Source organism: Ambystoma mexicanum, chromosome 5q (assembly GCF_040938575.1).
Source record: "Ambystoma mexicanum isolate Mex_15411 chromosome 5q, UKY_AmexF1_1, whole genome shotgun sequence".
In the NCBI taxonomy this organism is placed as follows: Eukaryota; Metazoa; Chordata; class Amphibia; order Caudata; family Ambystomatidae; genus Ambystoma; species Ambystoma mexicanum.
This window is the reverse complement of record NC_090933.1, coordinates 1081895821-1081920064: the sequence shown is the minus strand read 5'-3', so window position 1 is coordinate 1081920064 and position 24244 is coordinate 1081895821. Positions and strand designations below refer to the sequence as shown.

At 44.6% G+C, this 24244-nt stretch overlaps 1 protein-coding gene across 1 annotated transcript in view; it reads right to left on the bottom strand.

The window, feature by feature from the left end:
- The window catches only part of FER1L6 (fer-1 like family member 6), a 1078814-nt gene that overhangs the window by 546478 nt on the left and 508092 nt on the right, over positions 1-24244 (bottom strand). The window contains exon 4 of the mRNA XM_069621590.1: positions 22717-22771. Within this exon, the coding sequence (XP_069477691.1) occupies positions 22717-22771 (55 nt within the window). The remainder of the gene's footprint in view (positions 1-22716; positions 22772-24244) is intronic.

Sequence of the window (24244 nt, the reverse complement as noted above, 5' to 3'; positions counted from 1 at the left end):
TATGTGTGTTAACACAAAGCCCTCTGCACCAGCAAGCCACATCACGGTTTCTCTAGCCACAGCTTACTTGCATCCTCAGTTCCCTGATTAAATCTAACAGTCCAATGTCCCACAGGCATGTCCATCAAACTGTAATAAAATGGTCACTGTGAAATACTTTCAGATTATGAGTGTTGCTCCCCAAAATAAATTAATCGATGATGCTCTTGGTGGCAGCACCCGGGACCGATGAGAAGGGGTTGAAAGGTCCTCTACTCCAGGGCACTGAAGCATCAGGAAACTGCTTAAAGGCAGTTCTATCCTTGTACCCATTGCCTTTGCCATTGTGCACTTGCTCAAGTTCTTAATACTTGGCCAGTCTTCTTCGTCCATCACCTTGCTAACAAAAGGAACCAATGAATATGGTTTATTACTAACTAATATGGTTCATTCATAACTAAGCCATGCGTATCAGCCTTCAAGCTGGATATAGTAGTAACTCCATAGTCTAAGGTGACGTTATAGCCTAGTCGGTATTATCTCTTTGCCTGACTTGTACAAGTGCTACTATGTGCCTACTGTAACCTTTATTGTCCGTTTTCTGTAAGAACAGCAGCCAATAAATACATTTCTGAACAATATCAAAGCTCACAGGACTTGATTACCTCTCTCCTCTCCTCTCCTAGCACCACAGCAGCTGTAATTCTAATCAGAGAAGGCACCTTGAAGTCGGTCAGTCAGGATTCAGTCCACAACACTCTGCCAAATCTCAGTGGAAATTTTGCAGCTCAGCCTTGGATCGGCCTGTAGAGCAAGAGGACTTTTCGCAAGGTTCCAGCCCAACACGCCAGTGTGGGCTGGATTTTGGGAGGCAACCTGGGCCAGTTGAATGGCTTATTGCATGGTGCAACTGTTATTTTTTCTCAATACCAATAGGTCTGGGTCTATTTGACCTAATCACATTTGATCAAATTAATTTGACCTTTTTTTCAGTCTAAAATGCGGGAGAGACCACCCGCAATCCTCCCACACTTCCCCTCAACCTAATCTATACCCTTCCCCACCCCCTATATATGTTTAATTAAATTTGACCAAATAAAAGGTCAAAAAATTCAGTCAAATGTTTTAGGTCAAACGTTTTTAGGTCAATTATGCTAATACCGACCAATATGCCTTCGAAAGAGCCACTTTCCATAGTGTTCTTAAAATGAGCTCCCAGGTATCACTCAAACAGTTTTTTGTAAAAGGCATTGAATTGCTCTTTATGAATACGGGCCACGTTTATTTGGGTGCCACGGCCTAATTGTTTTTCACATTTTATTTAGGACATTAAGTGCAGACCTAGCTACAAGAAGCAGTGCAGCACCGTGCATCAGAGGTTAAGAAGATGACGGGTTAGGGGGCCTAGTTACAAAAGGCCTCTGCTACATTACAGTTGCGCAAGAGGAGCAGCATTTAGAGATGAGGGCATAGTTTTAGTACAACTCCTGGCCGTGAGGGGCGGGAAACTTTAAAAAAATGTATTTATAGTGCATTTGGTTACATAGTAGCCTTAAACACTTAACACAAAACAGAAAAAAGTAAAAAGGACAATATACAGAAACTGATCTCAAAACAGTTCATTACAAATCCGCGCGGAAGTGAGGTTTTAGGGTGAAGGCAGCAACTTCCTTGTTGCACGTTGCTAGGCGCCAGGGCCCGGTCCCAGTACTTAAAGGGCCAGCGCCAGGAGAAAATGTGCCAGATATCGTCTCCACTGATGTAGACACCGTCACAGTTTGCAAGAACCAGAAGTACACACAAATACCACAGACCACTTTCAGCCACTTCTGCGCACTCTACGCAGACAAGTCCAGCAAAGTAAGGACAGCGTACAAAAGGACACATGTACGCTGTCCTCACTTTGCTGGACGTGTCTGCTGCCTTAAAAAACAGCAGATCTGTCTCTGCATGGGGCTTCTTCTTGCTTCGGGGGTTCTTGCTGATAGCAAGGCAGCAGTTTGCAAATGCCCTCTCTTAGCAAATGAAGTCCAAAAGGGGGGCGATGCTCTGCAATGGTCGCTTACATCAGCCAATTGCCCTTTGGTTTTTGATTCATACATGCTCCAAAGTGACAAGGTCGTCCGCAGGCAAATTCTTAACTTGATACACGTGTCATTTCCTTAGCTTGCGCAATTAGGCACTACATCTATGCCTGTCGCCAAAGAATCATCAGTCACCAAGACATTTACAATTACAGACTTGCCAGTCACATCAATATATGTTAACAGTGAACACTGGAGACAGCCCTATGCTGTGGGGTCAGTGGCTGTCCTCCCATCTGTTACTGGGCACAATAGTGGAGTGGGGATTATCACTGGGGAAGTAACTAATCACGTGAAACCCACTCTAAAACAGTTACATTGGCTGGCGCCTGAATCCATTTCAAGGTCCAGATAACGTTTTATATGCCAACATGTGGCCCTCATATGTTAAGTGCAGCCTGTCATAGCCACCATATGTGGGGTGTGCAACCTGTGGCTCTCCTGATGATTTGGACTACGATTGCCATGATCCTTGTACATTGACTATGGTGGGTGGGACTGATGGGAGTTGTAGTCTGAAACATCTGGAGAGCCAAAGACTGCAGACCAGTACGTTAAGGTCTAACCTTTATGTACAATTGCTGCCATCATATGCAGTGGGCGGCCTGAAGCACCCCGAAAATGTACTGCATACAAATTCACAAGAGGTAAGTTAATACATGCACAATCATGCAAATTCACAAGAGGAAAATTAATACATGCGCAATCGTGCAAATTCACAAAAGGTAAGTTAATACATGCGCAATCGTGCAAATTCACAAGAGGTAAGTTAATACATGAGCAATCATGCAAATTACCAAGAGGTAAGTTAATGCATGTGCAATCATGCACATTCACAAGAGGTAAGTTAATACATGCATAATCATGCAAAGACTTGAGTAGGTATAGGGTTGAATTTGTGCCTGCGAGTATCTTTACTACAATTTGCCAATAAACTAAGTCGTTAAATCTACTTTTTAATCTTCTTTTTCATGAATATATTTGATAGCTGTAGCGAGCAGATGAATCAAGTGCTGCCCTTGCCCGTCGACGTGTCCATTGAATTTCTTTCAGGTGCATGTATGTTGTGATCTCATTTGCGCCCTTCGAAACGTCTGTATGTTTACAACGTTACAGTGCAATTCATAGCAGCTCAATAAAGGAGGGTGTTGCTATGTGAGGGAAAGAGGAGCAGGGAGTAGCAAGAACATATGGCATGAGGGGGGAGGAAAAGGGAGGAGCTTGCAGGGCACTGACTGCACATGTACAGGCCTGGAGAGGGAGGCCAACATGCAAGGAGCCCATTACCTTTCAGGTGGCTGTTTTCTGTGCAAAGCACAGTATTGTTTCCCTTGCGTTTGAATGAGTAATTACAGGATAACATGTCTGTACTGCTGTGAAGGGGAGACAAACCATGGTAAGCTTATTTTCTAGCATACAGCCATCTAATAGACATGAGAACAACACATAATTTACAGATGAAACAGGGGGAAATGCGTGCAACTGTTTTTCCGCAACTAATGTTATGTTATGTTATGTTATGTTACTTGGCATTTATATGGCGCTCTATATATCATTGGTATGACCTCAAAGCGCTGGTAGGTTGAACTCCCTCGGGAACCGTAGTTCTGGTCAGTAGAGAGAGATAGAGTCGTAGGGTGCGTGAGTGCACCAGATATGTGTGGAGCTGATGTAATTGCCGCATGGTAGCTGCATCCTAGCGTTAGGTGAGGTGCTGAAGACATCAGTTGGATATATGCACTCTGGTGGGTGGACATCAAGACTGGGCTCTGGCTGCATTAGGCCTGGGGGACGCTTATGTGAGCAACAGGGCCAGAATGTGCCCGGCTAGCTCTGTTTCATTAGGGTGATGAGGTGTTCGTGGGGACGTATTTGTATGTGAACAGCTAGGCCGAACTAATCAGGGGTATAGCTGTGTTCTAGTTGATTGATGGTGTATAGTTGAGAGTAAGCGTAGTGATGTGATATGATGGTTATCTGTAAAGTGCCCGAGACCAGGCATGTGAGCAGGATGGCAGGGAACAGAGCGACACACAGACACATGGAGACAGGGGCAGGGCATACTGCGACTTGAGGGGGATACAGATGTGTAGCAGAAAAACAGGGTACACAGTGACGCACGTGTGGGGCATGTTAACATTTACATTTGCATTTCCATCCAGATGCGATGCAGGCTAATGTTCACCGCTGTACCCAAGTGAGGGACATACCAACATTTGCGTTTCTATCTAGAAGCGACCCAGGCTAACGTTCACAAACCTGTCAGGTCTGGTGTAGGCTAGTGTTCGGAATTCTGAGTGCTGCATTGCTAACATTCACAATCCTATCTAGATGCAACGCAGGCTAATGTTTATAAATCTAGCTAAGTGTGGCATTGCTGACATTCACACTCCTGTCAATTGGTGACGCAGGCTAATGTTGAAAACTATAACCAAGTGTGTCATTGCTAACATTCACAATCCTATCCAGGATTGGATAGCTCAAGCTAGGTCAAAATAAGACTAAGGTCAAGCTTAGAACTTTAATGCAGGCCTGTGTACTGGGATTGCTTAGAAAGCTAATGGCTGAAAGGACCCTTTTGGTAAAAGACATTTTGTATCAGTTTGATTAGGTGCAACCAGCCATTACCTTTATTTTTGTATAGATCACAGGATTTAGCTTAGGGGAGGCTTAATTGCTGCCCATTATATTTCAACAGCGGGTTTGGCAGGCGATCGTAGAAAACGATACCGTGGCATGGATTTGGATAACAGAGAGAATCTGCCACTGATGACTTCAGTGGTATAAAGCGATGTCCGCATTCCCAAATGCCATCATCCCCGCTTCAAACAACTGATGCTTGCTACATAGCTGATGCTGAAGCCCCAGTTATAAGCCGAAACACAAAAAGATGTTGCATTTATCTGTCAAGGAGTCTGTAGACACATGAAATAAGAAGCTTGACATTGCTCCCTGTGACCACACTGGTCTTCAGCAGATGCAAAAGGAAGAGACCCTGAGGGTCGAACCCAATGTTTAAAGGCAAACAACTTTGGAGACTCCTGACAGCTGATCTCTGCAAGATCAAAGATCCCCTTTACTTCTAGCCTTTGGGAAATTACTTTTACAAAAGCTGCAGTGTGTTAGAACACACCTACTATCATGGCAAACCACCAAACCACACCACATAGCTATACTATTCTTCTATGCACTTACTCTATCAGAATTGTCCCTGGACCAAAAATGATAGCAACCTCGTCTGTCTACACCCCCCCTTACTTGTCCGCCCACCCTCCAGCACTATCTGAAATGTTGGCAGGCCTAGTACGATAGTCGCTTGTTTTGTTCCTCCCCTCCCTTTCTGCACCCCTCTCCCTCACCTTTTGCTTTTCTCCGGCTCTACCAGAACTTTTGTCAAGCCAAGTACAGTAGTCGCCTGTCTGTTTCCATTTCCGTCCCACTCTCCCCCTCCCTTCCTTATCTATGTCTTAGCTCTTGCACTATCTGAAATGTCATCAGGCCGAGTACGATAGTTAATTTCACATCTATTACTGTTCATGGCCTGCAAGAATGTCATTGTATTTTCCCTTGTTCCCTCCCTTGCCTTGAAGCGCTTTGAAACACATTGTGTATATGTGCTATATAAATAAACTATCATATCTCTCTCTCGCCTGTCTGTTCTAACAATACCTGGCACACCTTGCCCACCACATCGCCGCTCTCTGCCCCACTTTCAATGCTATACAATGATACCCAGCTCATTTTCAGGCTACCCTCGGCCTCCTCCTCTCCTTCCCTCATCTCTGACTGTCTGTCTGCTATCCAGGAGGGGTGTGCCGCCAATGACCTCTGCCTTAATGCCAGTAAGACTCAGATTCTACTCATCAGCACACCCACTCCCTCCTTCCCTGCAGCTCTCTGGCCGGCCTCTCTTGGTCCTCTTCCTGCTCCCACCTGCAAGGCTAAAAACCTCGGGGTCATCTTCGACTCCACACTCTCCTTCTCTCCTCACTACCAGCTGCACCACCTCAGAGGTATTCTTCCTTTCCTCTCTCTCCCCCAGAAGCTCACTTTCTCCAGAGCCCTGGTTCTCTCTAGGCTGGACTATTGTAAAAGCCTCTATCTAAATCTGCCTGCCTCTGGTCTCTGCCCTCTGCAACTTATCCAGAACAGGACTGCGAGACTTGTCCTTGGCCTCGAGCCCAGGGATCGTATCTCTCCAGGACTGAAATCTCTGCACTGGCTCCCAGTGGCTGCAAGGATTAAGTTCAAAACCCTCTGCATTGTCCACAAGGCCTTCTGGGGCCTGGAGCCGCAATACATTCAGCTCTCTCTTCCTAAATATCTTCCTTCTCAAGCTCTTCGCTCATCCGCCTCCAACTCCCTCAGGGTCAGTCGCTTCTCCAAGCAACAAGTTGGTGGTAGATCTCTATCTTCGGCAGGGGCTTCCCTCTGGAACAGCTTTCCTACCTCCCTGAAACTTGAGGAGAACCATCTCCGGTTCCAGAAGCACCTCAAAACCTTCTGCTTTCTCTCCCCCTCTTCCCCTCTCCCCTGCTGAACTCTTGGCTGAAAATGCACTGGTTACCTGGCCACCCTTTCTGATCCTTGGCCCAGGCCCAGCCAGTTGCACACCTGCACTGCCTCCCTGGCAACCCCTGCACCTGGGGACTGTTTTTCTGTATCCCTACAGTTCCCGTACCAGCACTTATGTCTGCACTTTGTCAGAGGTTTTGACCCGTGTTCGAGTTATTATGCTACAACATTTGGGGCTGTGGGCTCAGAAAATCCAAGATGGCCAAAAAGGCTCACATTGCGCCAGAATCCAGGAAAATCGTGCAGTTTCTGCGCACACCAAAATGATCGCCTAACCTGCCACCCACCAGTGCGAGCATGATGGGCCAGGAGTGCCATGAGTGGAATGTGTGCCAAAGGAAAAACAGCAGTGCCTGTTAGCTCAAAAGCGCTTTGAAATCACCTTTGTTTCTCTGAAATGCAAGCTAAAAATGCCTATTTTAAACATTGCAAGGTATTCAAAAATCTCACTGAACACCAGCAGACATTTGGGCGAATGTAGTCTTGTGGGCGTACAAAACCTGGAAAGATGAAGAGCCCAAAACAATGTTTATAACAAAACTGGCTGAGCTGTGGATGTCAGCAGCTGAAGTGAAATTGGACTTAAAGCCACTAAAATCGAAATGTTTAAAATAAATGAGTGACCTACTTTGAGTGTCACATAGGTTGCAACTGTTTAAAGGTCATAGTTTTGAACTTAGAATCAGCGTTCTAGCTGCATGTGTAAAAATTGTAAGTTTGATTTGGATGAAGAAAAACTGGGAACAAAAGTGACATTTGGCTGAAGCCAGGCTTGAAGAGAGTGAATTCTGCCCGGCAACTACCCCCAACAGGAGTTGAAACTTGCTCAGCCACTGCATTCCCAGGCCTGGCTGCCTTCTGCTGACGCCACCAAAAGGAGATGACACCTCTCTGATTGAATCAAGGGAGGAGCACCTGGGGACTGCAGGAAACTGAACAATGAGCTTTCCTTGGCTCAGGCAAATGGTAATACAGGGGGGTCGTAAATGGCTTCCTCTTGAGAGAAACTGGGAGGGGCAGTGTCTCTGTGAGAAACTTGAGTTGGAGGAAGTGGACAAACCAGAAATTCCACCATGTGCTTTGGGAAACCACACCCCTCTGGGCCAGAGCATAATTTTAAAAAGATGGATAATACATAGTACGGACGTGTCAAAATTATATAATTAATATCATTATTCTTGTGATTTTTATGTGCACATTTTAAGAGGTGTTAGAACTCTGTGGTATGTTCTGGGGGGTAGTAGTGGAAAATAAGGTATTACTCCGAATGTCTGTATGTTAAAAATCTGACACTTTATCATCTGATGCCCATATTCCTTTTGCATGTTTGTGTAAATTCTGGAAAAGTTTAGAGGTTGTGTTCTTGATGAAAAGGGTTGAATTCTGTCATAAGTGGACACAACATCTTACAAAGACAGGGATCGGATGGTTTGGTGCTACAGAAAATATGTTAACTGGACATATAATATTAGAAAAATGATACATAGATAAATATGTATTTGGATCAAGAATAGATTTGTGTGCAAATTGACCAGGGGCAGATCCTCTGACCCATAAACTACCTCATCACGATGACACTCCATTTCCTTCCACCAATCAAGGGAGAGAGGAGAGCTTGGCCAATGATAAGTTGTGAGGGGCAGGCTTAGTTATGCCCACACACACACACCCACTTGCAGAACACATAAAAAGAGACTGCTTGGACAGGCAAGATGCATTTTTTCATTTTCTTGCGGAGCATTCTGCCGGACCACACAACATCTAGAAGGAACATCCAGAACTTAGACTCCAGATAGACTACAGAACTTAAGCAAAGGCCTACCCCACAAGCTGAGATCTCTTCTCAGCAGGTCTTCAGAATCCAGCAATCCAACCAAACTATTCTACAGCCGGGCGAGCTGTTGGATTCTTTGCCAAGAACTTTTGCCAGAACCGGTAGCAGACCCAGAAAGAAGTGCCAACAGCAGAACCACAGACCAGACCAGAACCAGAGAGACCCAGACCAGACTGCTGTGAAGTGCAGAGCAGAGCTGACACAGAGAGCTGCGACTTCAGAACCACCCGCCAGGAGTCCAGTCTAAACCTGATCAGACCTTGACGGCCTATTTCAACTTTAGAGTTGAGTACTCAGGCAGAACTGTGCAAAACCAATCTCTTAGCTTAAAATAATCTGATTAAAAACATTTGAACCTGTCCAGAACTGCATCATAGGAATCGTGTGTTCCTTCTCCGATTTTAAACCTGTAAAGTGTCATTTTGCCATTTTGAATCATTATTTCATGTCTGAAAAATTACCCTCATAAAATCGTAGGTGCTAGGAACGTGGTTTAACTTTCATCTTAATGCTAAGATTCTCAGCTTACCAACCAGCCTAAAACCAACTTGCTACTCCTTATAGTTCCACCGTAATCGCGATCGACGCACTTGGAAAAAAGTGCAGCGAATTGACAGTTTCCTTTATTTCAACCACGTGTAAAAATATCTGTCTTTTGCTTCCATTACTGAATTCGTTTTCAACTTGCTAATCCCTCATTGAGCATTGCCGGTGTGACTTGAACTAATCTTAAATATCTATCACCTACCCTGAATCTCCTATAGGGAATTAAAAATCATTTTAGCATATTTTACTTCATTGCCACCACATTTAAAAGGATTTGCCTGCTTTAAAATCATACCTGTTTTCCTCTAAACTCGCTGGGGGGAACTGGAACTTTGAACTACATTTGATTGTATTCCTGAGAACTGTGTGCTCTCCTTTCCATCTTTTTATATTGCATAAGTGGGGGGGGGGGGTGAATTGCCAAAAGGGGAAATGTGATTACATTGTCTTTTGTTGAAATCAAATCAAGGTTATTCCTGTGTTGCATTCTTTTCCATCATTGTTTTTCCTTGAAACCATAAAGGTATTCTCTGCTACTTTACCCTTTCTATACCAATTCCTAAGTGATTAAGTAAGCATACAATTGTCATATTATCCATTGCTGATCACGGTAATATTCATAAGTGTGCGATCAAATATTAATTTATTTATAAAAATGTAATATATATATATTGTTTAATTTTTCCAATCAATCTTTTATATTGCAAAACAAACCTACTTCTTGGCTCAGTGAGGTCAGGGGGATTCAAAGAGAGGGGCGTTATATAAGGGTTTACCATCCAGAGTATAACTTGTCATAAAAATATATAAATAAGGGCTTCCCTTGGGCGTCCCAGACGAGGCACTGACTTAGTGGGATTGCTGACTTGAAGTCACTTGACAACTTACCTTGCACTTGCCACCATCGAGCTGTTTTTATTATCTTATTTATTCTACTATCCCATATGCTGCACTTTCCCCTCTCCCTTCCCCCACGCACTTTTCCCTATCCCCCTTCCCATGCACTTGCGCAATCTTAATGACACCTGGCCTAAGATCGTTGTCTGGCTTCCCTTTGTTCCCCCTCCCTTGCCTCGTCGCGCCTTCAAATACTTGTGTATAAGCGCGTTATAAATGCCATATCATATCATACCTGAGAGACGAATGCATTTGTTTCACATAATAGAAAAACCACATGAAAGCTAAGGTTTTTTCATAACAATCGAGTAGAAGCACGCCATCCTCAGCCCCATGAAATCATACTCTTCGGTCGGTCCCCTAGTATTTAGCTGCGTAGTCTTGCCCAAGCCGAAGTGACTGAGCAATTCAGTCAAACGCGGGGATTGTGCAGGAGATGATTGCCCAGCCGCACTGGGAGCCACACACTCTAATTCACAGCCATGCACACACCCAGCCACTTCCGACGGACAGTCAGTGGGAATTCTACAGCTGTGCAGATTGCACAGAGTGATCAGGTGTAAAGTTGAGGACCATGCAGTCTCTGTGAATTTATCAGACTGGATGTGCTTAGCATTCCTTATACTCGTCAATTTCAGTTTCTTTCCATGTGGAGTGCAACAATAATTGAAGTACAGCAGACGTGCTACACAAATTAGCAACAATGGTAAGTAAACACAGGAAAAACTATTGACAGAATGCAGGTGCGAAGAGAAGCATGTGTTTCTGATTTGAGACAACAGTAAAGCAAGCCAATAACTTGTCTTGGCTAGGAGAGAACTCAACTAAGAGCTACAGTGATGTGCTCACTGCTGCTGAAAGGAAAATGATGATGAGTGACAGGACATTAGCGATGCTATCAAAAAAGGCGAAGCGATTATCTTCTCAGTTAATAGAACCAGAGTCACTGAACACAGGAGAATGGAATGGGCCTCCACCATCAGGAAATGCAGCACACCATGCATTGTAAAGTGAGACTTCAAATCTATTTCAGATGAAGGCGCTTGAGGTGCCAGCTGCAGCCCGCCGCGATCATATCGCGAGGCCCATGTTTGAGTGACTTTGCAACTAATTACAATTGATTTTCCCGAGACCGCGAGGATCAGGTGGAGTGGCAAATTAGGAATTATCCCGTACAAGCAGTTCTACTCCACAAACATTACTTGTCTTGTTACCGCTGAAATGTGAGAAAAATCAATTGGCGATGTTGTGACATCTTCATTCTAGACATGCGATCTCTTGGCAGAGGCCTGCTAGCGTTCTCTGCAGATGATACAGCAAATGCCATTTCATTTGCTAGAGGCCAGCCCTTGAACAGCAAAGTGAACAGCTCACACTGTGTGCATATGCTAATCCCTGACAGCCCTCCCTACCCTGGGAAGGGTAGACCTTAATGTCCTGAGGAATTTTGCCCTGGCTCCATGATTTAGCTATTGCACCAAACTTTGCAAGGACATAGCCAGAGACATTACCTAGCAAGGAGCCAGAGGGACTGCAGATTCGAGGTTTCACTGCTATTGGAATATCCATCCTATTCCTCCTTCCCGACCAAACCCTCTTTCTGACACAGGCAACATTCTGCTCTTTAGCTTCCTGCAGCTGCCGCTCCCATTTTAGGACAAGGTGCTCTGCATTCCACCTCTTATTTTTTCTGCTCCTCCTTTCAACAAGAAGAACCCCCAAAGCACTGCACGATCTCTCTGATACCGAAGTCAAGGTACTGCCTCAAAACCTGGTGAGTTGTGGCTGCGATGGGGCTGGGAAATGTCATTTTTGCCTGTGTGAGAAAGGTTATGGGGCATGTTGGAGACAGCAGGATGACCCCCAGAGGGGAAGCAAGCCAGATTTCTGGCCTCAGCACCGACGAACGCCTGACAAACGGTTCCTTGCCCTGCCTAATATGGGCCCTGCACTTCACGGGCAAAACTCCTAGTAGGCCGGCAAGAGCAGCACCTGAAGAGCCAAGAGTGAGCTTTGAGGCTGCCACCAGGCTGCCACCTGCGTAGCAAGCAAGACAAAATGGGTGACTGCAGCCCCCAAATTCATCTAGTCCTATCTCTGAACCAAAGGGTCTTGCCTCACATAACCCTAAGCTGCAACATATGGTAATTGAGTGGAGTTTCCAGGTTTCCCCTTTATTGCTATCTGTCAACTAGCAGATGCTAGTTTTGTGGCACATGGGATACAATGCATCAATGTAAGAGTGAGAAAGAGAGAGAAACATTGACAGTGCCGATGTGAAAATGGGAACAGGCTGCAAGGGGGAGTGAAGGGTTGCAGGTTTTTTTGCCTTGTAATGCCTACTATCCCCGTTCCCCTGATTAACCAACTCCCCTCTAAGATCCCCTACCGCCTTAACTTGCGCACATACTCCTCCCACAGATGGCTGCGACAGGCCTAGTCCTTCACACTTTACCACTAACCGAACCATGACATGACTAAGCGCTCATCTTTAGCCCTGTCACACTCTTACTCATCCGGAGCTAACCAGTACCAAAGCACGGTAGTCTATCAAATCCTGGGCACTTCCTTATGGATAACATAGTCCCAAGTGTCACCGCTAAAACCACAGAAAGCAGATTTGGCACCCAGGAACCAGGTACTTCTGACATGCACTCATCAACACCACAGATTTCATAGCTGCCACTCCCCCTTTTTCTTACAGAGTCAAGCGCAGGGTGGCCTCCAATGCTGGCATAATGGCGCTATAGAAGACCACTTACATTAAATTACATTACAAAAATTACTACCCTCGTCTTTCTGATCCTCCAATCCCATTGGCTGATTGGTGGCCTTTTCTTGATAGAAGTCAATCAATAAGCTGCCTCGGAGGGGGAATTTACCAGGCTGTTTCTGGCTGGTAAAGCCCTCCATTTCACAGGTTAGTGCTTCATTTTGTTATTCTGTTAAGGTGGGCACAATGCACAGCAAAACATTCACACCCTAAAGTTACCTTTGTGCGAATCTTCAGATTTTATGGCAGGCAATTTGACCAGTTTTCCATCCATTGCCTGTACACTTTTAGTTATGTGTTTAATTGAAGTAACACTTTGCCTCAGTTCAAGGATTTTTCACAGTTTTGGAGAATGCCCAATGGGTGTGGTCAGGCGTACACATCCTGAGGCTAACACCAGCCATCTGTGGATCATTGTAAACCTACCCACTGTAGTATAATTGCATACCTGTGAACTGAAAACTATGGAACCTGTGTTTTTTTGCAAATACAAATATGTTGTCTTCCTGTAAGGATTAAAGGTCATTATTGCCTACCGATGGATTGGACAATTGCAGATGGGTACTGCCACTATCACGGGATATGGTTCTCATGCTCACATTGAGAAGTTCACCACAGCAGGCGCACTTCCTCATTACGCTCTCATCGAAACCTACACTTCAGAGAAAAGGAAAGCTTTGCATGGAGGACATCCCAGTAGCCTAGACATGTTGAGACACATTGACGAGGCAACACATCTAGCTCTTAGATGGAGTGGAGTCGGGGAAGAGCTCGAAGCCCTATTCAATTAGGCTGCATGAGATCATCTGTGTAGACTGTGCTCAAAGAGCAGAGCAAGGCCCCCATGATTGCGTCACAGGATGGGGGAGGGGAGGCAATCCTTTAATGAATGGCATCTCACGTCATGCCTGTCCTGATCACACGCTACTTTCAGACGCCACGGCCATCATTATGTTCCTCTGCAGGTTGAGCTTCGCCCAGTTCTGCATTATACAAGAGTCCACTGCAGCCAAAAGCCTTCCGTTTTGCAAATGTAACCCCAAGTGGAACATACATTCCCAGATATGAGCCCCAACCCTGCTGTTCTGAGAGACCCAAGTAACTCTGGACACATGATAACCACTGCGATAGAAACATGTTTGGTGATGCTTGTTATCTAATGCAGAAGGAATGTGACCTCTCAGCTACTGCTGAACTGCCCCCTTCGGGGTGGAGCCAAGTCTGACTTGAATATGGTATTTCCTATGTTTATACTGACATGGCAGGCCGAATAATGGGGGTTTATTTATTTATTTGCATTTATAAAGCGCACAAAACTGCCCTGGGGCATCGTGGCGCTGTTACAGCAGACTTAGTCTTGAACACAAACATAGGAATATGTTTACAGATGAAAACCGAGTTACAGAGTACGTTTCACATTGGTAATAAACATTGAGCTTAGAGGTTATGTTATGCTGTGGTTACAATGCAAGCATGAATGTGCATGTGGAGGACTTTAGCGGAATAGGAGGGTTTTGAGGTTTTTACGGAAGGTGTGGTATGATTTTTCGTTCCTTAGTGAGGTAGGTAAGGAGTTCCAGTTTTTAGGTGCGAGGTGTTGGAAGCTCCCACTCTGGATCTTTGAAACGTGGGGACATCAATCATGTTGGTGCGGTGAGCTCTGGTGGGTCTGATGGAGGCTTTCGGTGTGATTCTTTCCCTCATCCAGGGAGAGGCATCTATGGGTGATGGTCATGGCTTCGAAAAGTATGCGTTCTTTCACGGGTAGCCAGTGAGCATCTTTCCTTGCTTGCGAGATGTGTTCTCTTTTTGGAATGGACAGCGCTGCCCGGAGCGCGTTGTTTTGCGTGATTTGGAGTTTTTTTAAGTTGTGGGCGGAGGTGTCTAGGAACAGGGCATTACAGTAGTCTAGTTTTGTACCTATAGTGGCTCTGGCGATGGACAGGCAGTTTTTAGTGGAGAGAAAAGGCTTGACAGCATTTATCACCTTGGTGGTGAGTGCTGAGGAAGAGGCTATGGCGTTGACCTGGCGAGACATAGATAGTGAGGCATCTAGGTGAACACCTAAGGTTTTAACAGTCTTGGAGACTGTGATGGTGGAGTTGTCGATGTTGAAGGATTTGTATTGGGGGGGAGTTTGTTGAGAATTTCATTGGTCCCTACTATGAGGATTTCGGTTTTGTCCCCGTTTAAGCAGAGGCCGTTGGCCGCCATCCAAGTTTGGATGGCTGTGTAGATTTTGGTTAATGCTGTCGCATCTTCTTCGTGGTGTTGCCCAGGGCAATGCCAGAGCAATGCCAGAGCAATGCCATAGGCTATGATCTATCCATGATGCAGTACAAGATTCTAAACAGAGCATACTACACTCCCTCTGAATTCCATGCTATGGGTCTTTACCGATCTCCCCTTTGCTGAAGAAAATGTGGGGCGGTGGGTTCGATTTTTCATGTCCTTTGGACGTGCCCCATTTTACAACTTTTTTGGGGTTGCATGCTGCGCCGTCTAGCCAAAATAAGAAACTGTGCTGTTCCCTCGACACCGTTAGCGACAATCTTTGGCCTCCGTAGTGAGGAATGACAGAGTGACTCTTTGACACAGCAGTTCGCTAGACAGGCCATTTTGATTGGATGGAAATCGTGCATGCCACCTGATAAACAGAGATGGCTGCGTCTCCTAAAGAAGATCTGCGATCTAGAACGAGCTAATATTGCAAAAGCAATGTCTCAGCCCCCTGCTCACAGGTTTGGCAAGTTCATGGATACTGTGTTGTAGGTAGACACCGCAATACTCGGATACCTACGCCGGGGGGCAGCATGATTTTAAAAAGACTTACATGCCTGTACACCTGCCATAGGTATGGTGGAATTCCTCACCCTCAAATATTCTAAGAATGAGTCATGTCTAAGATTAAATGGTTACCGACGTTTGTAGGCCAGATGATCCTTGTGTATTTCTAACGGATACAAAACCGTACACTGGGATTACAAGGGGTGCTAACCAATTTTGTACAGACTGTGTTAGGCATTGTATTTAGTTTGATTGTTTACCTGTCACTTTGCACGGTTTACCTGGCCGATGCACGAGTCACTTTAAAAATCTCGCCTTAGACTCTTTTCTTGATGGCATTCAAAGGTCGGATTTTAAATATATCCCCTATAAAATGCGGAATGATGTGCAATAATGACATTCTTTAGTCATGCATAATGGCTTGACACTTGATTTATTTTTGGGCTCACAAGCATATGCAACTAGACCATTATGGATATGGAATACCAGCATTGCAGATGTGTTAATTAATAGATACATTTGTGGTCGGAACTTTTTGTCTCAATGCACGATGCACTTTCATTAAATCGGAGTTTATGTTATTTTTAACCTGACTAAAATGTGAATTCGATTTTGGAAGTGCTCAATGATATGTACCATCCATCACAACACTATGCACTGTAATGACATGAAGTTAAACGCGTGGGGGAAAATATATTTGAAATTTGGTCAAATTATATGAATGTGTGTTGAAAAGCTCTGTTTATAACATTGGGGATAAACAGTTGCCATTTGCTAATTAGCTGTCAACGACTTCAAGTTATTCCCTTAGTGCTTCATTCTTCATTTTACAACCCTAAGCAAAATGGCTGAAATGCCTTGGTGAGGTGCAAATCCCCTTTTCACTTTTTACCAATTCACTTTTTTAATAATACAGTGCACACTGGGGGGACACTGTGATCAAGCCACGGGTTTGTGGCGAAACGTGTCAACTGCCTTGTATCTGGTGGTACACACCAAAATAGGAGGAGGATTTTTTAACAAAATCATACATTTTTCAATGCAAGGTTGGAGCACAAGTGAGGGTGGGTGGCAGGATTTTTGAGGGTGAGGGAGGGGTGTTGACGATGTTGATGAGGATGATGAATATGACTTGACTGGGATTTTGCCCAAAGGATTGAAATGTTTGACAGGCGGCTGATATGCTCATACAATATGATTTGTAATGCTGAATATATTATGCCTGACTTGTCTTTCAACCTTAATAAACAGATTACATTTAAAAAACCTTCTTTCCATCAACCTTCAGTTTTGCAAATGGCACTGCAGTGCTGAAGCCTGTCAAGTGATCATCGTCTGTATTACGGGTACATTTCTGATATCTGTAACCGTGGAGGACACCAGAATATTGACGTCACAATGGACCATGTTTTTGGGCAATAGCATCGAGTCAGAGCACATTAATTGAACAGATTTGATGACAGCACTGCACTGACCTTGATAGAATCCCCCAAGAAGGCTAATCCCACAAGCAAAGCAACACCATGCACCCACTGCTACCTGAGGGGGCCTACCATGCAAGCATAAGGTGAGCCATTTCAGAGCAAATCCTCAATGCCTGAATCCAGTAGGTTCCATAACAGAACCCCATGAACACAAGTGTCTAGTCCCCTCTTACACTGGCAGCTAAGTCTTGTATTTGTCTTTCTTTCCCATATTTTACTGGCAGCAGAGCCTGATCTCTCTGTTTCTCTTCCAGTAGACACCTTGTTGCATAGCCTTGCTTTGTTGCTCTGCTCCATTGTTACATTGGCAGTAGAGCCCGGATTCTCTCTCTTCCTCCCTCCATGAGTTGATTGGTAGCAATCATATCTCTTCCTCTCGTCTCTCCCATTTTATGCTTCCGAAGAGCAAGGCCATTCTTTTCCTCTCCCCTGCGGTCCTTGTTGCAAAGCCTTGCTTTTGTTGCTACTCTCCATTGTTACATTGGCAGCAGAGCCTGGACTCTCTCTGTTCTTCCCTCCCTGAGCTGACTGCTATCAGTCATATCTCTTTCTCTCGCCTCTCCCATATTATGCTTTCAATGAACAAGGCCATTCTTTTCCTCTCCCCTGCGGTCCTTGTTGCAAAGCCTTGCTTTTGCTGCTACTCTCCATTGTAACACTGGCAGCAGAGCCTGGACTCTCCCTATGTTCTTCCCTCCCTAAGCTGACTGGTATCAATCATATCTCTTTCTCTCATGTATCCCATATTATGCTTTCAACAATTATGGTCATTCATTTCCTCTCCACTGCAGACCTTGTTGCATAGCCTTCTTTTGTTGCTCCACTCTGTTGTTACATTGGCAGTAGAGCCTGGACTCTCTTTCTTCTTCCCTCCCTGAGCTGACTGCTATCAGTCATATCTCTTTCTCTCGCCTCTCCCATATTATGCTTTCAATGAACAAGGCCATTCTTTTCCTCTCCATTGCGGTCCTTGTTGCAAAGCCTTGCTTTTGTTGCTACTCTCCATTGTTACATTGGCAGCAGAGCCTGGACTCTCCCTATGTTCTTCCCTCACTGAGCTGACTGGTATCAATCATATCTCTTTCTCTCGTGTATCCCATATTATACTTTCAACAATCATGGCCATTCTTTTCCTCTCCCCTGCAGACCTTATTGCATAGCCTTGTTTTGTTGCTCCACTCTGATGTTACATTGGCAGCAGAGCCTGGACTATCTTTCTTCTTCCCTCCTGAGCAGACTGCTATCAGTCATATCTCATTCTCTCGCCTCTCCCATATTATGCTTTCAATGAGCAAGGCCATTCTTTTCCTCTCCCCTGCGGTCCTTGTTGCAAAGCCTTGCTTTGTTGCTACTCTCCATTGTTACATTGGCAGCAGAGCCTGGACTCTCCCTATGTTCTTCCCTCCCTGAGCTGACTGGTATCAATCTTATCTCTTTCTCTCGTGTATCCCATATTATGTTTTCAACAATTATGGTCATTCATTTCCTCTCCCCTGCAGACCATGTTGCATAGCCTTCTTTTGTTGCTCCACTCTGTTGTTACATTGGCAGCAGAGCCTGGACTTTCTTTCTTATACCCTCCCTGAGCTGACTGGTATCAGTCATATCTCTTTCTCTTGTCTCTCCCATAGTATGCTTCCAATAAGCTATGGACTTTCTTTTCCTTTCCCCCTTGTCGCCTAGTGTGATTCCTTTGCTCCACTTCATTGTTACATTGTCAAGAGCACCTGGACTCCCATGTTCCTATGACTGATGTGTTTAACTTCCCTCTTTCTCTCCCATTTTGTTCTTGACTCTCTGTTTGTTTCCATGTTCCGGTGGATGCAAAGCCTGGGCCATTTTCTTCTCTCAGGTGCTATTGTGCTTTTCACTCCTGTTGGTATCTCTAGACCTCCTTCACACTGATAAACTCAGGGCTGCATCCTAGTTGATGAATTCAGAAGAAACGTATTGCCACCTTTAAAGTTTAAAATATTGGTAGCCTGTAATTCCAGGTCAAACCGAGTGGCGTTGTGAGTGCAAACACATGGCCCAATTCTAATGAGAGTGTGAAATGCCAAAGTGAGACCGTTTTGGGAATTCATTCTGGACATTACTGGAAGGGGCTTCCTAGCGGAACAACTACCATTTGAGTTTTCTAATGACAGCTTCTTGTAGAGCCTGGAAACTATCATGGCAGCCTCTGGATTTGGAACTGAGTTGAACTCATATACATTCTCCTGCAGCCGCAACACATTTACAAGATCACTAGCCATTCCAGGTGTGACATAAGCCATTCTAGAATATCTTAAAGGTCAATGTCGGTTGGTAATTCATAGCTTCACTTCTGTCCTCCTGCTTAAATATCAGAATTACCACTGATCGCTTCCAGGAATGGGTCCAAGGTCCCTGGGACTTATTAATGGTCATTGAAAAGGCTAAATGTATAGGCAACTCTCCTTTTGAATTTGAAAGGTATATTTGTATCAGATGGAGTCAGAGGTATGCACGGTATAAGAACAGTATCTAAGTTGCATCGATTACACAGGCCTCTATGATGCGTCTTTGTAGACGGGTAATTGTCAAACTTGTTTCATTGCAGAGTCTCCGTGATGGCATAAGATTGCGTAATAGTATCATTTCAGCACCTACTTTCAGTTTTAGCTTGTGAGGAGGCATTCATCCTACAGCGTTTCACTCTTTAGAGACTGCAACCTTCAGCCAGTAATTAACTGTTCATTGACTCTGGAACCGCTGTGCCTTGTGTGAAGAGAAGTGGGGTTGTAAAGAAGTAACTTAAAATTATTCAGAATGTTTGCGAAAGTTGAAGGTGAAGGTGACTGCGTAGAACTGTGCTCGTTCTGTTTGTTAAAATGATAGCTGGGGTTGAAGTGGAGCACACAGAGGTGCACTTTGCCATTTGGTCAGCAGAGGGCAACCTAACACTGATGAATTGCATCAACTGAGTACGGAAACATGCCTAAGCATTTTATATATATAGATGCCATAGGCTCAGCAGTGCGGTACCTTGAGCAGTTGTGATGACAGGCACTAGCGGTGCTAGGTTGAGTGGGCCCTATCTATCTGAATTTTCTCTGTATGTAATCACAGTAACAGCTCTTAAGTACACCTACCCTATCTGTTTCATCGTGCAATAAATCTTGCAATGTATACCTCAGTACACCATAAAGCACTAGTAGGATGCCAGTGCCATCACTGCTATTTACCAAATTAGAATACAATTCTAGATGTGGAGTAAATAGTAAACATGGTGCCGACACTGCCGGTAAATAAAAACACGTTCAAATTACAACGGCAAAGCACATTAAGAACCTTTTTGCTCCATTTTGTTGCACAACATAATGCACAGACATCTGCGTTGACAGCAGGATTGAGCTGCAAGACAAATGCCCTTAACTGGCACAATGGTTCATGCACTTTCAAACCTCTTTTTTGCACCAACATCAGTATCAGGTCCCGAAAGTGGCACTTAATTGCAAAGTGCACCACCTTTTGTAAAGGAAGGCGGAGCGACCTCTGACGGGCCCATATGATCAGAGCTCACCCTCATGTACCTTAAGACGAGATAGCTGCACCTTGAGGAGGATGGGGTGCAGGATTCTCTTACTCCAACACCAATCAATAAGGATGAGTCAATGGTTTGGCAAAGGGAAGTCCGTTTAATGACAAGTACAAATAACGGGGAAACAAATGGAAATCATCAGAGCTGAGATCGCCTGTCTTGCTTCAACTCCCAAATTCTTCATGCAAACAGTAACTTTTATAGCAAATTCTCGTCATCATTGACATGTAAAACTCCTAAATCTGACATGCAATTCTATTGTTTGGAAAAGGTAACTTAAGTATAGGTACTATATGAGTATATGGTAACAGAGTGTGGGGATTGGCTAACTCTTATCGGGTGGACGTCTATGCCCATCCCTTTACATCACTCGTGATAGACGTAACTAAAAGTACAGCATCTCATTGGGTCCATTAGCTATAGGACCCTAGATTATTTGGTCCATTGTGATTGGGTGGGTTACACCCCTAGGCATAAATCTCCACTTTAATTAGCAGCATGCAGAATAGACACCCCGATGCGGTGTGCCCCAAGATTCACCCTGCCTCCCTTCCATCAATCAGTACCTTAGGGCTATGTGTCAATTAGTTGGCTGAAAATGGCCTCGAAGCTGTAGTTTCTGATCAGGAAATGTTATGGCATCCTCGGGTTCTGGGTGACATCAGACGTTGGTACCTCTTTGCGCTTGGCTGGTCACGTGTCTGTACACCGTGGATCTGCTTAATTTTCCCTCTATTTGTGATTTGATTCTTTGTTCGGCCTCGTCACCTTCCTGGGCCTCCATATCTCGACTTTCACAGGGAAGACTTCTATGCTCTTAAGTTTCAATTCTTCGGAGTTGCTGCTCTCCTTCTCTTGCTTGGGTTGACCTCGAATTCCTAGCCATGAGCTGCTTCTTGCTGAGTTTCGATTCCGCTCTTTCGTCTGACTTTGAGCTCGTTTATGAATCCTGGCCTGTTCGTCCTCTATCATCCTAGGCTTAATTCTGCTTTTGTAAAAATGGAGTCACACTTGTATAATGTGCTGCTTGAGGTAGATATATAGTTGGCGCTTGCCGCTCTATCCTTCTACTAAGCATTGCAAGCAGTATCGTTTCCTTAGCTTCTTGCGTTCCAAGCCTATTTACATGCATTTAGCCAATTACATATTTCCATCCTGCTTTCAATGGTTACATTTCTTTAAAGTTCAGCATCGTTTCTTCCTCTATGTCCATTACATCATTATTCGCAACATTTCGTCTTTGTTTTTAACCTTTTTGGTTGTCGTTTCTTTCATCTGTGAGTCTGTCCGGACCATTGTGTCATCACCATTCGCCTCCAATAAGAGCCCTTTGGGTCTCTTCAGGGACAGTTTGTAAGTGGTCTTCATTTCGCGTCAGATGTTGATATAGTTGTCTCAATGGGTACCGTGCAGCCCATGGTTGTATGGTTATTGGCGCTTCAACAGGTATACAAGTCCTTCTGATGGGTACTGGACAGAGCCCCACTGTGGCTCTCTGTTGGTTTATTTGCTCCTTATACGTCACATATCTTGGCGAGTATGCTTCTGGTATCTCAAAATGGGTGGCTGGAGTGCATGCCATATCTGGGACATCCTCTACACTTTGCTTTTCTAATGAAGGTTTCCCTTATTGTGTGGAGGCTGTCATGACAACTGCCAGAATCGGCGATCTGCTGGAACCGCGTGTATTCGCCTGTGGTCACGACACGCAGCACTATTCCCTCTAGCGCTGTGGCGGAGACAGGTGCTATGGTTTCTATGTTGCTTGCAACCTAGGTCTCTGCACTTTCTCAGCATGTAATCCCAGGGCACTTAAGTACTCCTTCCATATCAGGCCCCCTTCAATATGCATCGCCGAAGAGACCAATGCAGAGAACAACGGTGGACCCCATTCTGTATGTACTGAATTTAAAGTAAAATACTGAATTCAAAGTAAAACAACAAAACGCAGCTCCAATTGTTTCGATAACTAAGTACTCATTCCAAATACACCCGCAATATACATGAAACACCTTTTTGCACCATTTGCAGCATAACATGATCATGGACCGATGTCCGAGTCACCATCAGAAACTATGTGCAGCACAGATACCCAGAGCCGGCGCAAGGCTTCCTGAACTGTCTGTTAATCGAAGCATCTCTCTAGAGGCGAGAAGCAGCCGGGCTGAACTGGCCATCACCCGCATTACACTTACTTGATAATTCTGAGTCCTTGCTTCTCCGTCGAGGATCTTTGGCACAAGTTTTGACCTGGTTTAAAAAAAGGCACATTTACAATTGACTACATGTAGCACTATTTCAAAAGGTACATTCAACAGGTAAATAAGTCAAATCTATCAAAATAATTCTGTTTTTTAAATAAGGTTGCTATTTCCAGAAATATAGTTTCGAAGCACTTGGTAACTGGTGTTACTGCTACCATCACTATTACCCACACAATGTGGTACCCAATTTGTCAATGTGGGAGAGGGCTAAGTCATCCAGACCAGGGTATCGAACCCACCAGGCAGAGCATCAGCCTGTTTCCAGTGAGAGCAGGCTGTGCTTGAGTTATTCTCCCGTGGACTATAACCCAACAAGTGATGAAAAGAAGACAATACACCTGAAGACAGTAGTTCAAATTCACTTTTTATTCATACAAAGCAACATTGTCCATTTCATTCGGCCGAAGCTTGTCTAGTCCGGGTTTTAACTTTGCATTCTGGGACTGAGGAACTCCGGGACTACAAGTCCCAGAATGCAAAGTTAAAACCAGCACTGGACCAGTATCTCCCGAATGCAATGGATAATGTTGGCATGCATGATTATTTCTTTTAGCCTTTTATAATTTTCTGTGCACAGCTGTAGGATGGCCAGTAGCAGCCACAAGAGAGGTAAAAAAAAAACAGTAATTATCCTAAAATTACATTTTTAACAAATTGCCTGATTTGTGTGCACTAGACCTCAATTGATCGAATGCGAAATGTGTCTTTTTTAATTTCGACAAAACCGAAATGCCTCAACCACCATCACATCCATTTGCCTGTCCCTAAATCTAGAGGGATTGGAATAATCCAGAAAAGCCAGAGAAACATAGTCAACACGAGGCACTTGGCAAGCCTGCTAATGAACACCATATGTGCCCGCATTAACAAAAAAAGTGTTCCACCAACAATTGGAGGAGGCCTGCCCTCATTAGACGTAGGCCACTGCCAGCTGGTCACGTGGGAATGGCAGACAGCGATCCACCACTGCTTTGTAGAACATTATGCTAACAATGTTTTACACATGTGGCACACAAGGGGAAACCCTGCCGCAGAAGACTCGTGTTTGGGAGGCGGCTGGATCCAGAAAGCTTTTGATAATTGGTCAGGGTAGCAGGCCAGCCTTGAGAGAGCTTGCTGAATGCTGAAATCAAAAGCGGACTAAGCCGACTTTGCATTGTTTTGTGTGGGTTACATTTGTCGTGTCAACTCTCATGATCAACGCTCTGTAACATTCTATATTATCGAGAACTAAGAATGTAGAACACTGTATGTAGAATTGTAACATCATGCATCTTCCATTAGAATGTGCATCTTTAGAAAGATTGAGAAACACAAAGGCCCTCATTACGACCCTGGCGGAAATCGAAAAACGATGGCGGAAATGCAATACCGCCATCGAATAGCGCTCGGTGCGATTATGACCCGTCACCGTAAAGTACGATGCCATTAGCGACACCGTAGTGAACGCCAATGCTAA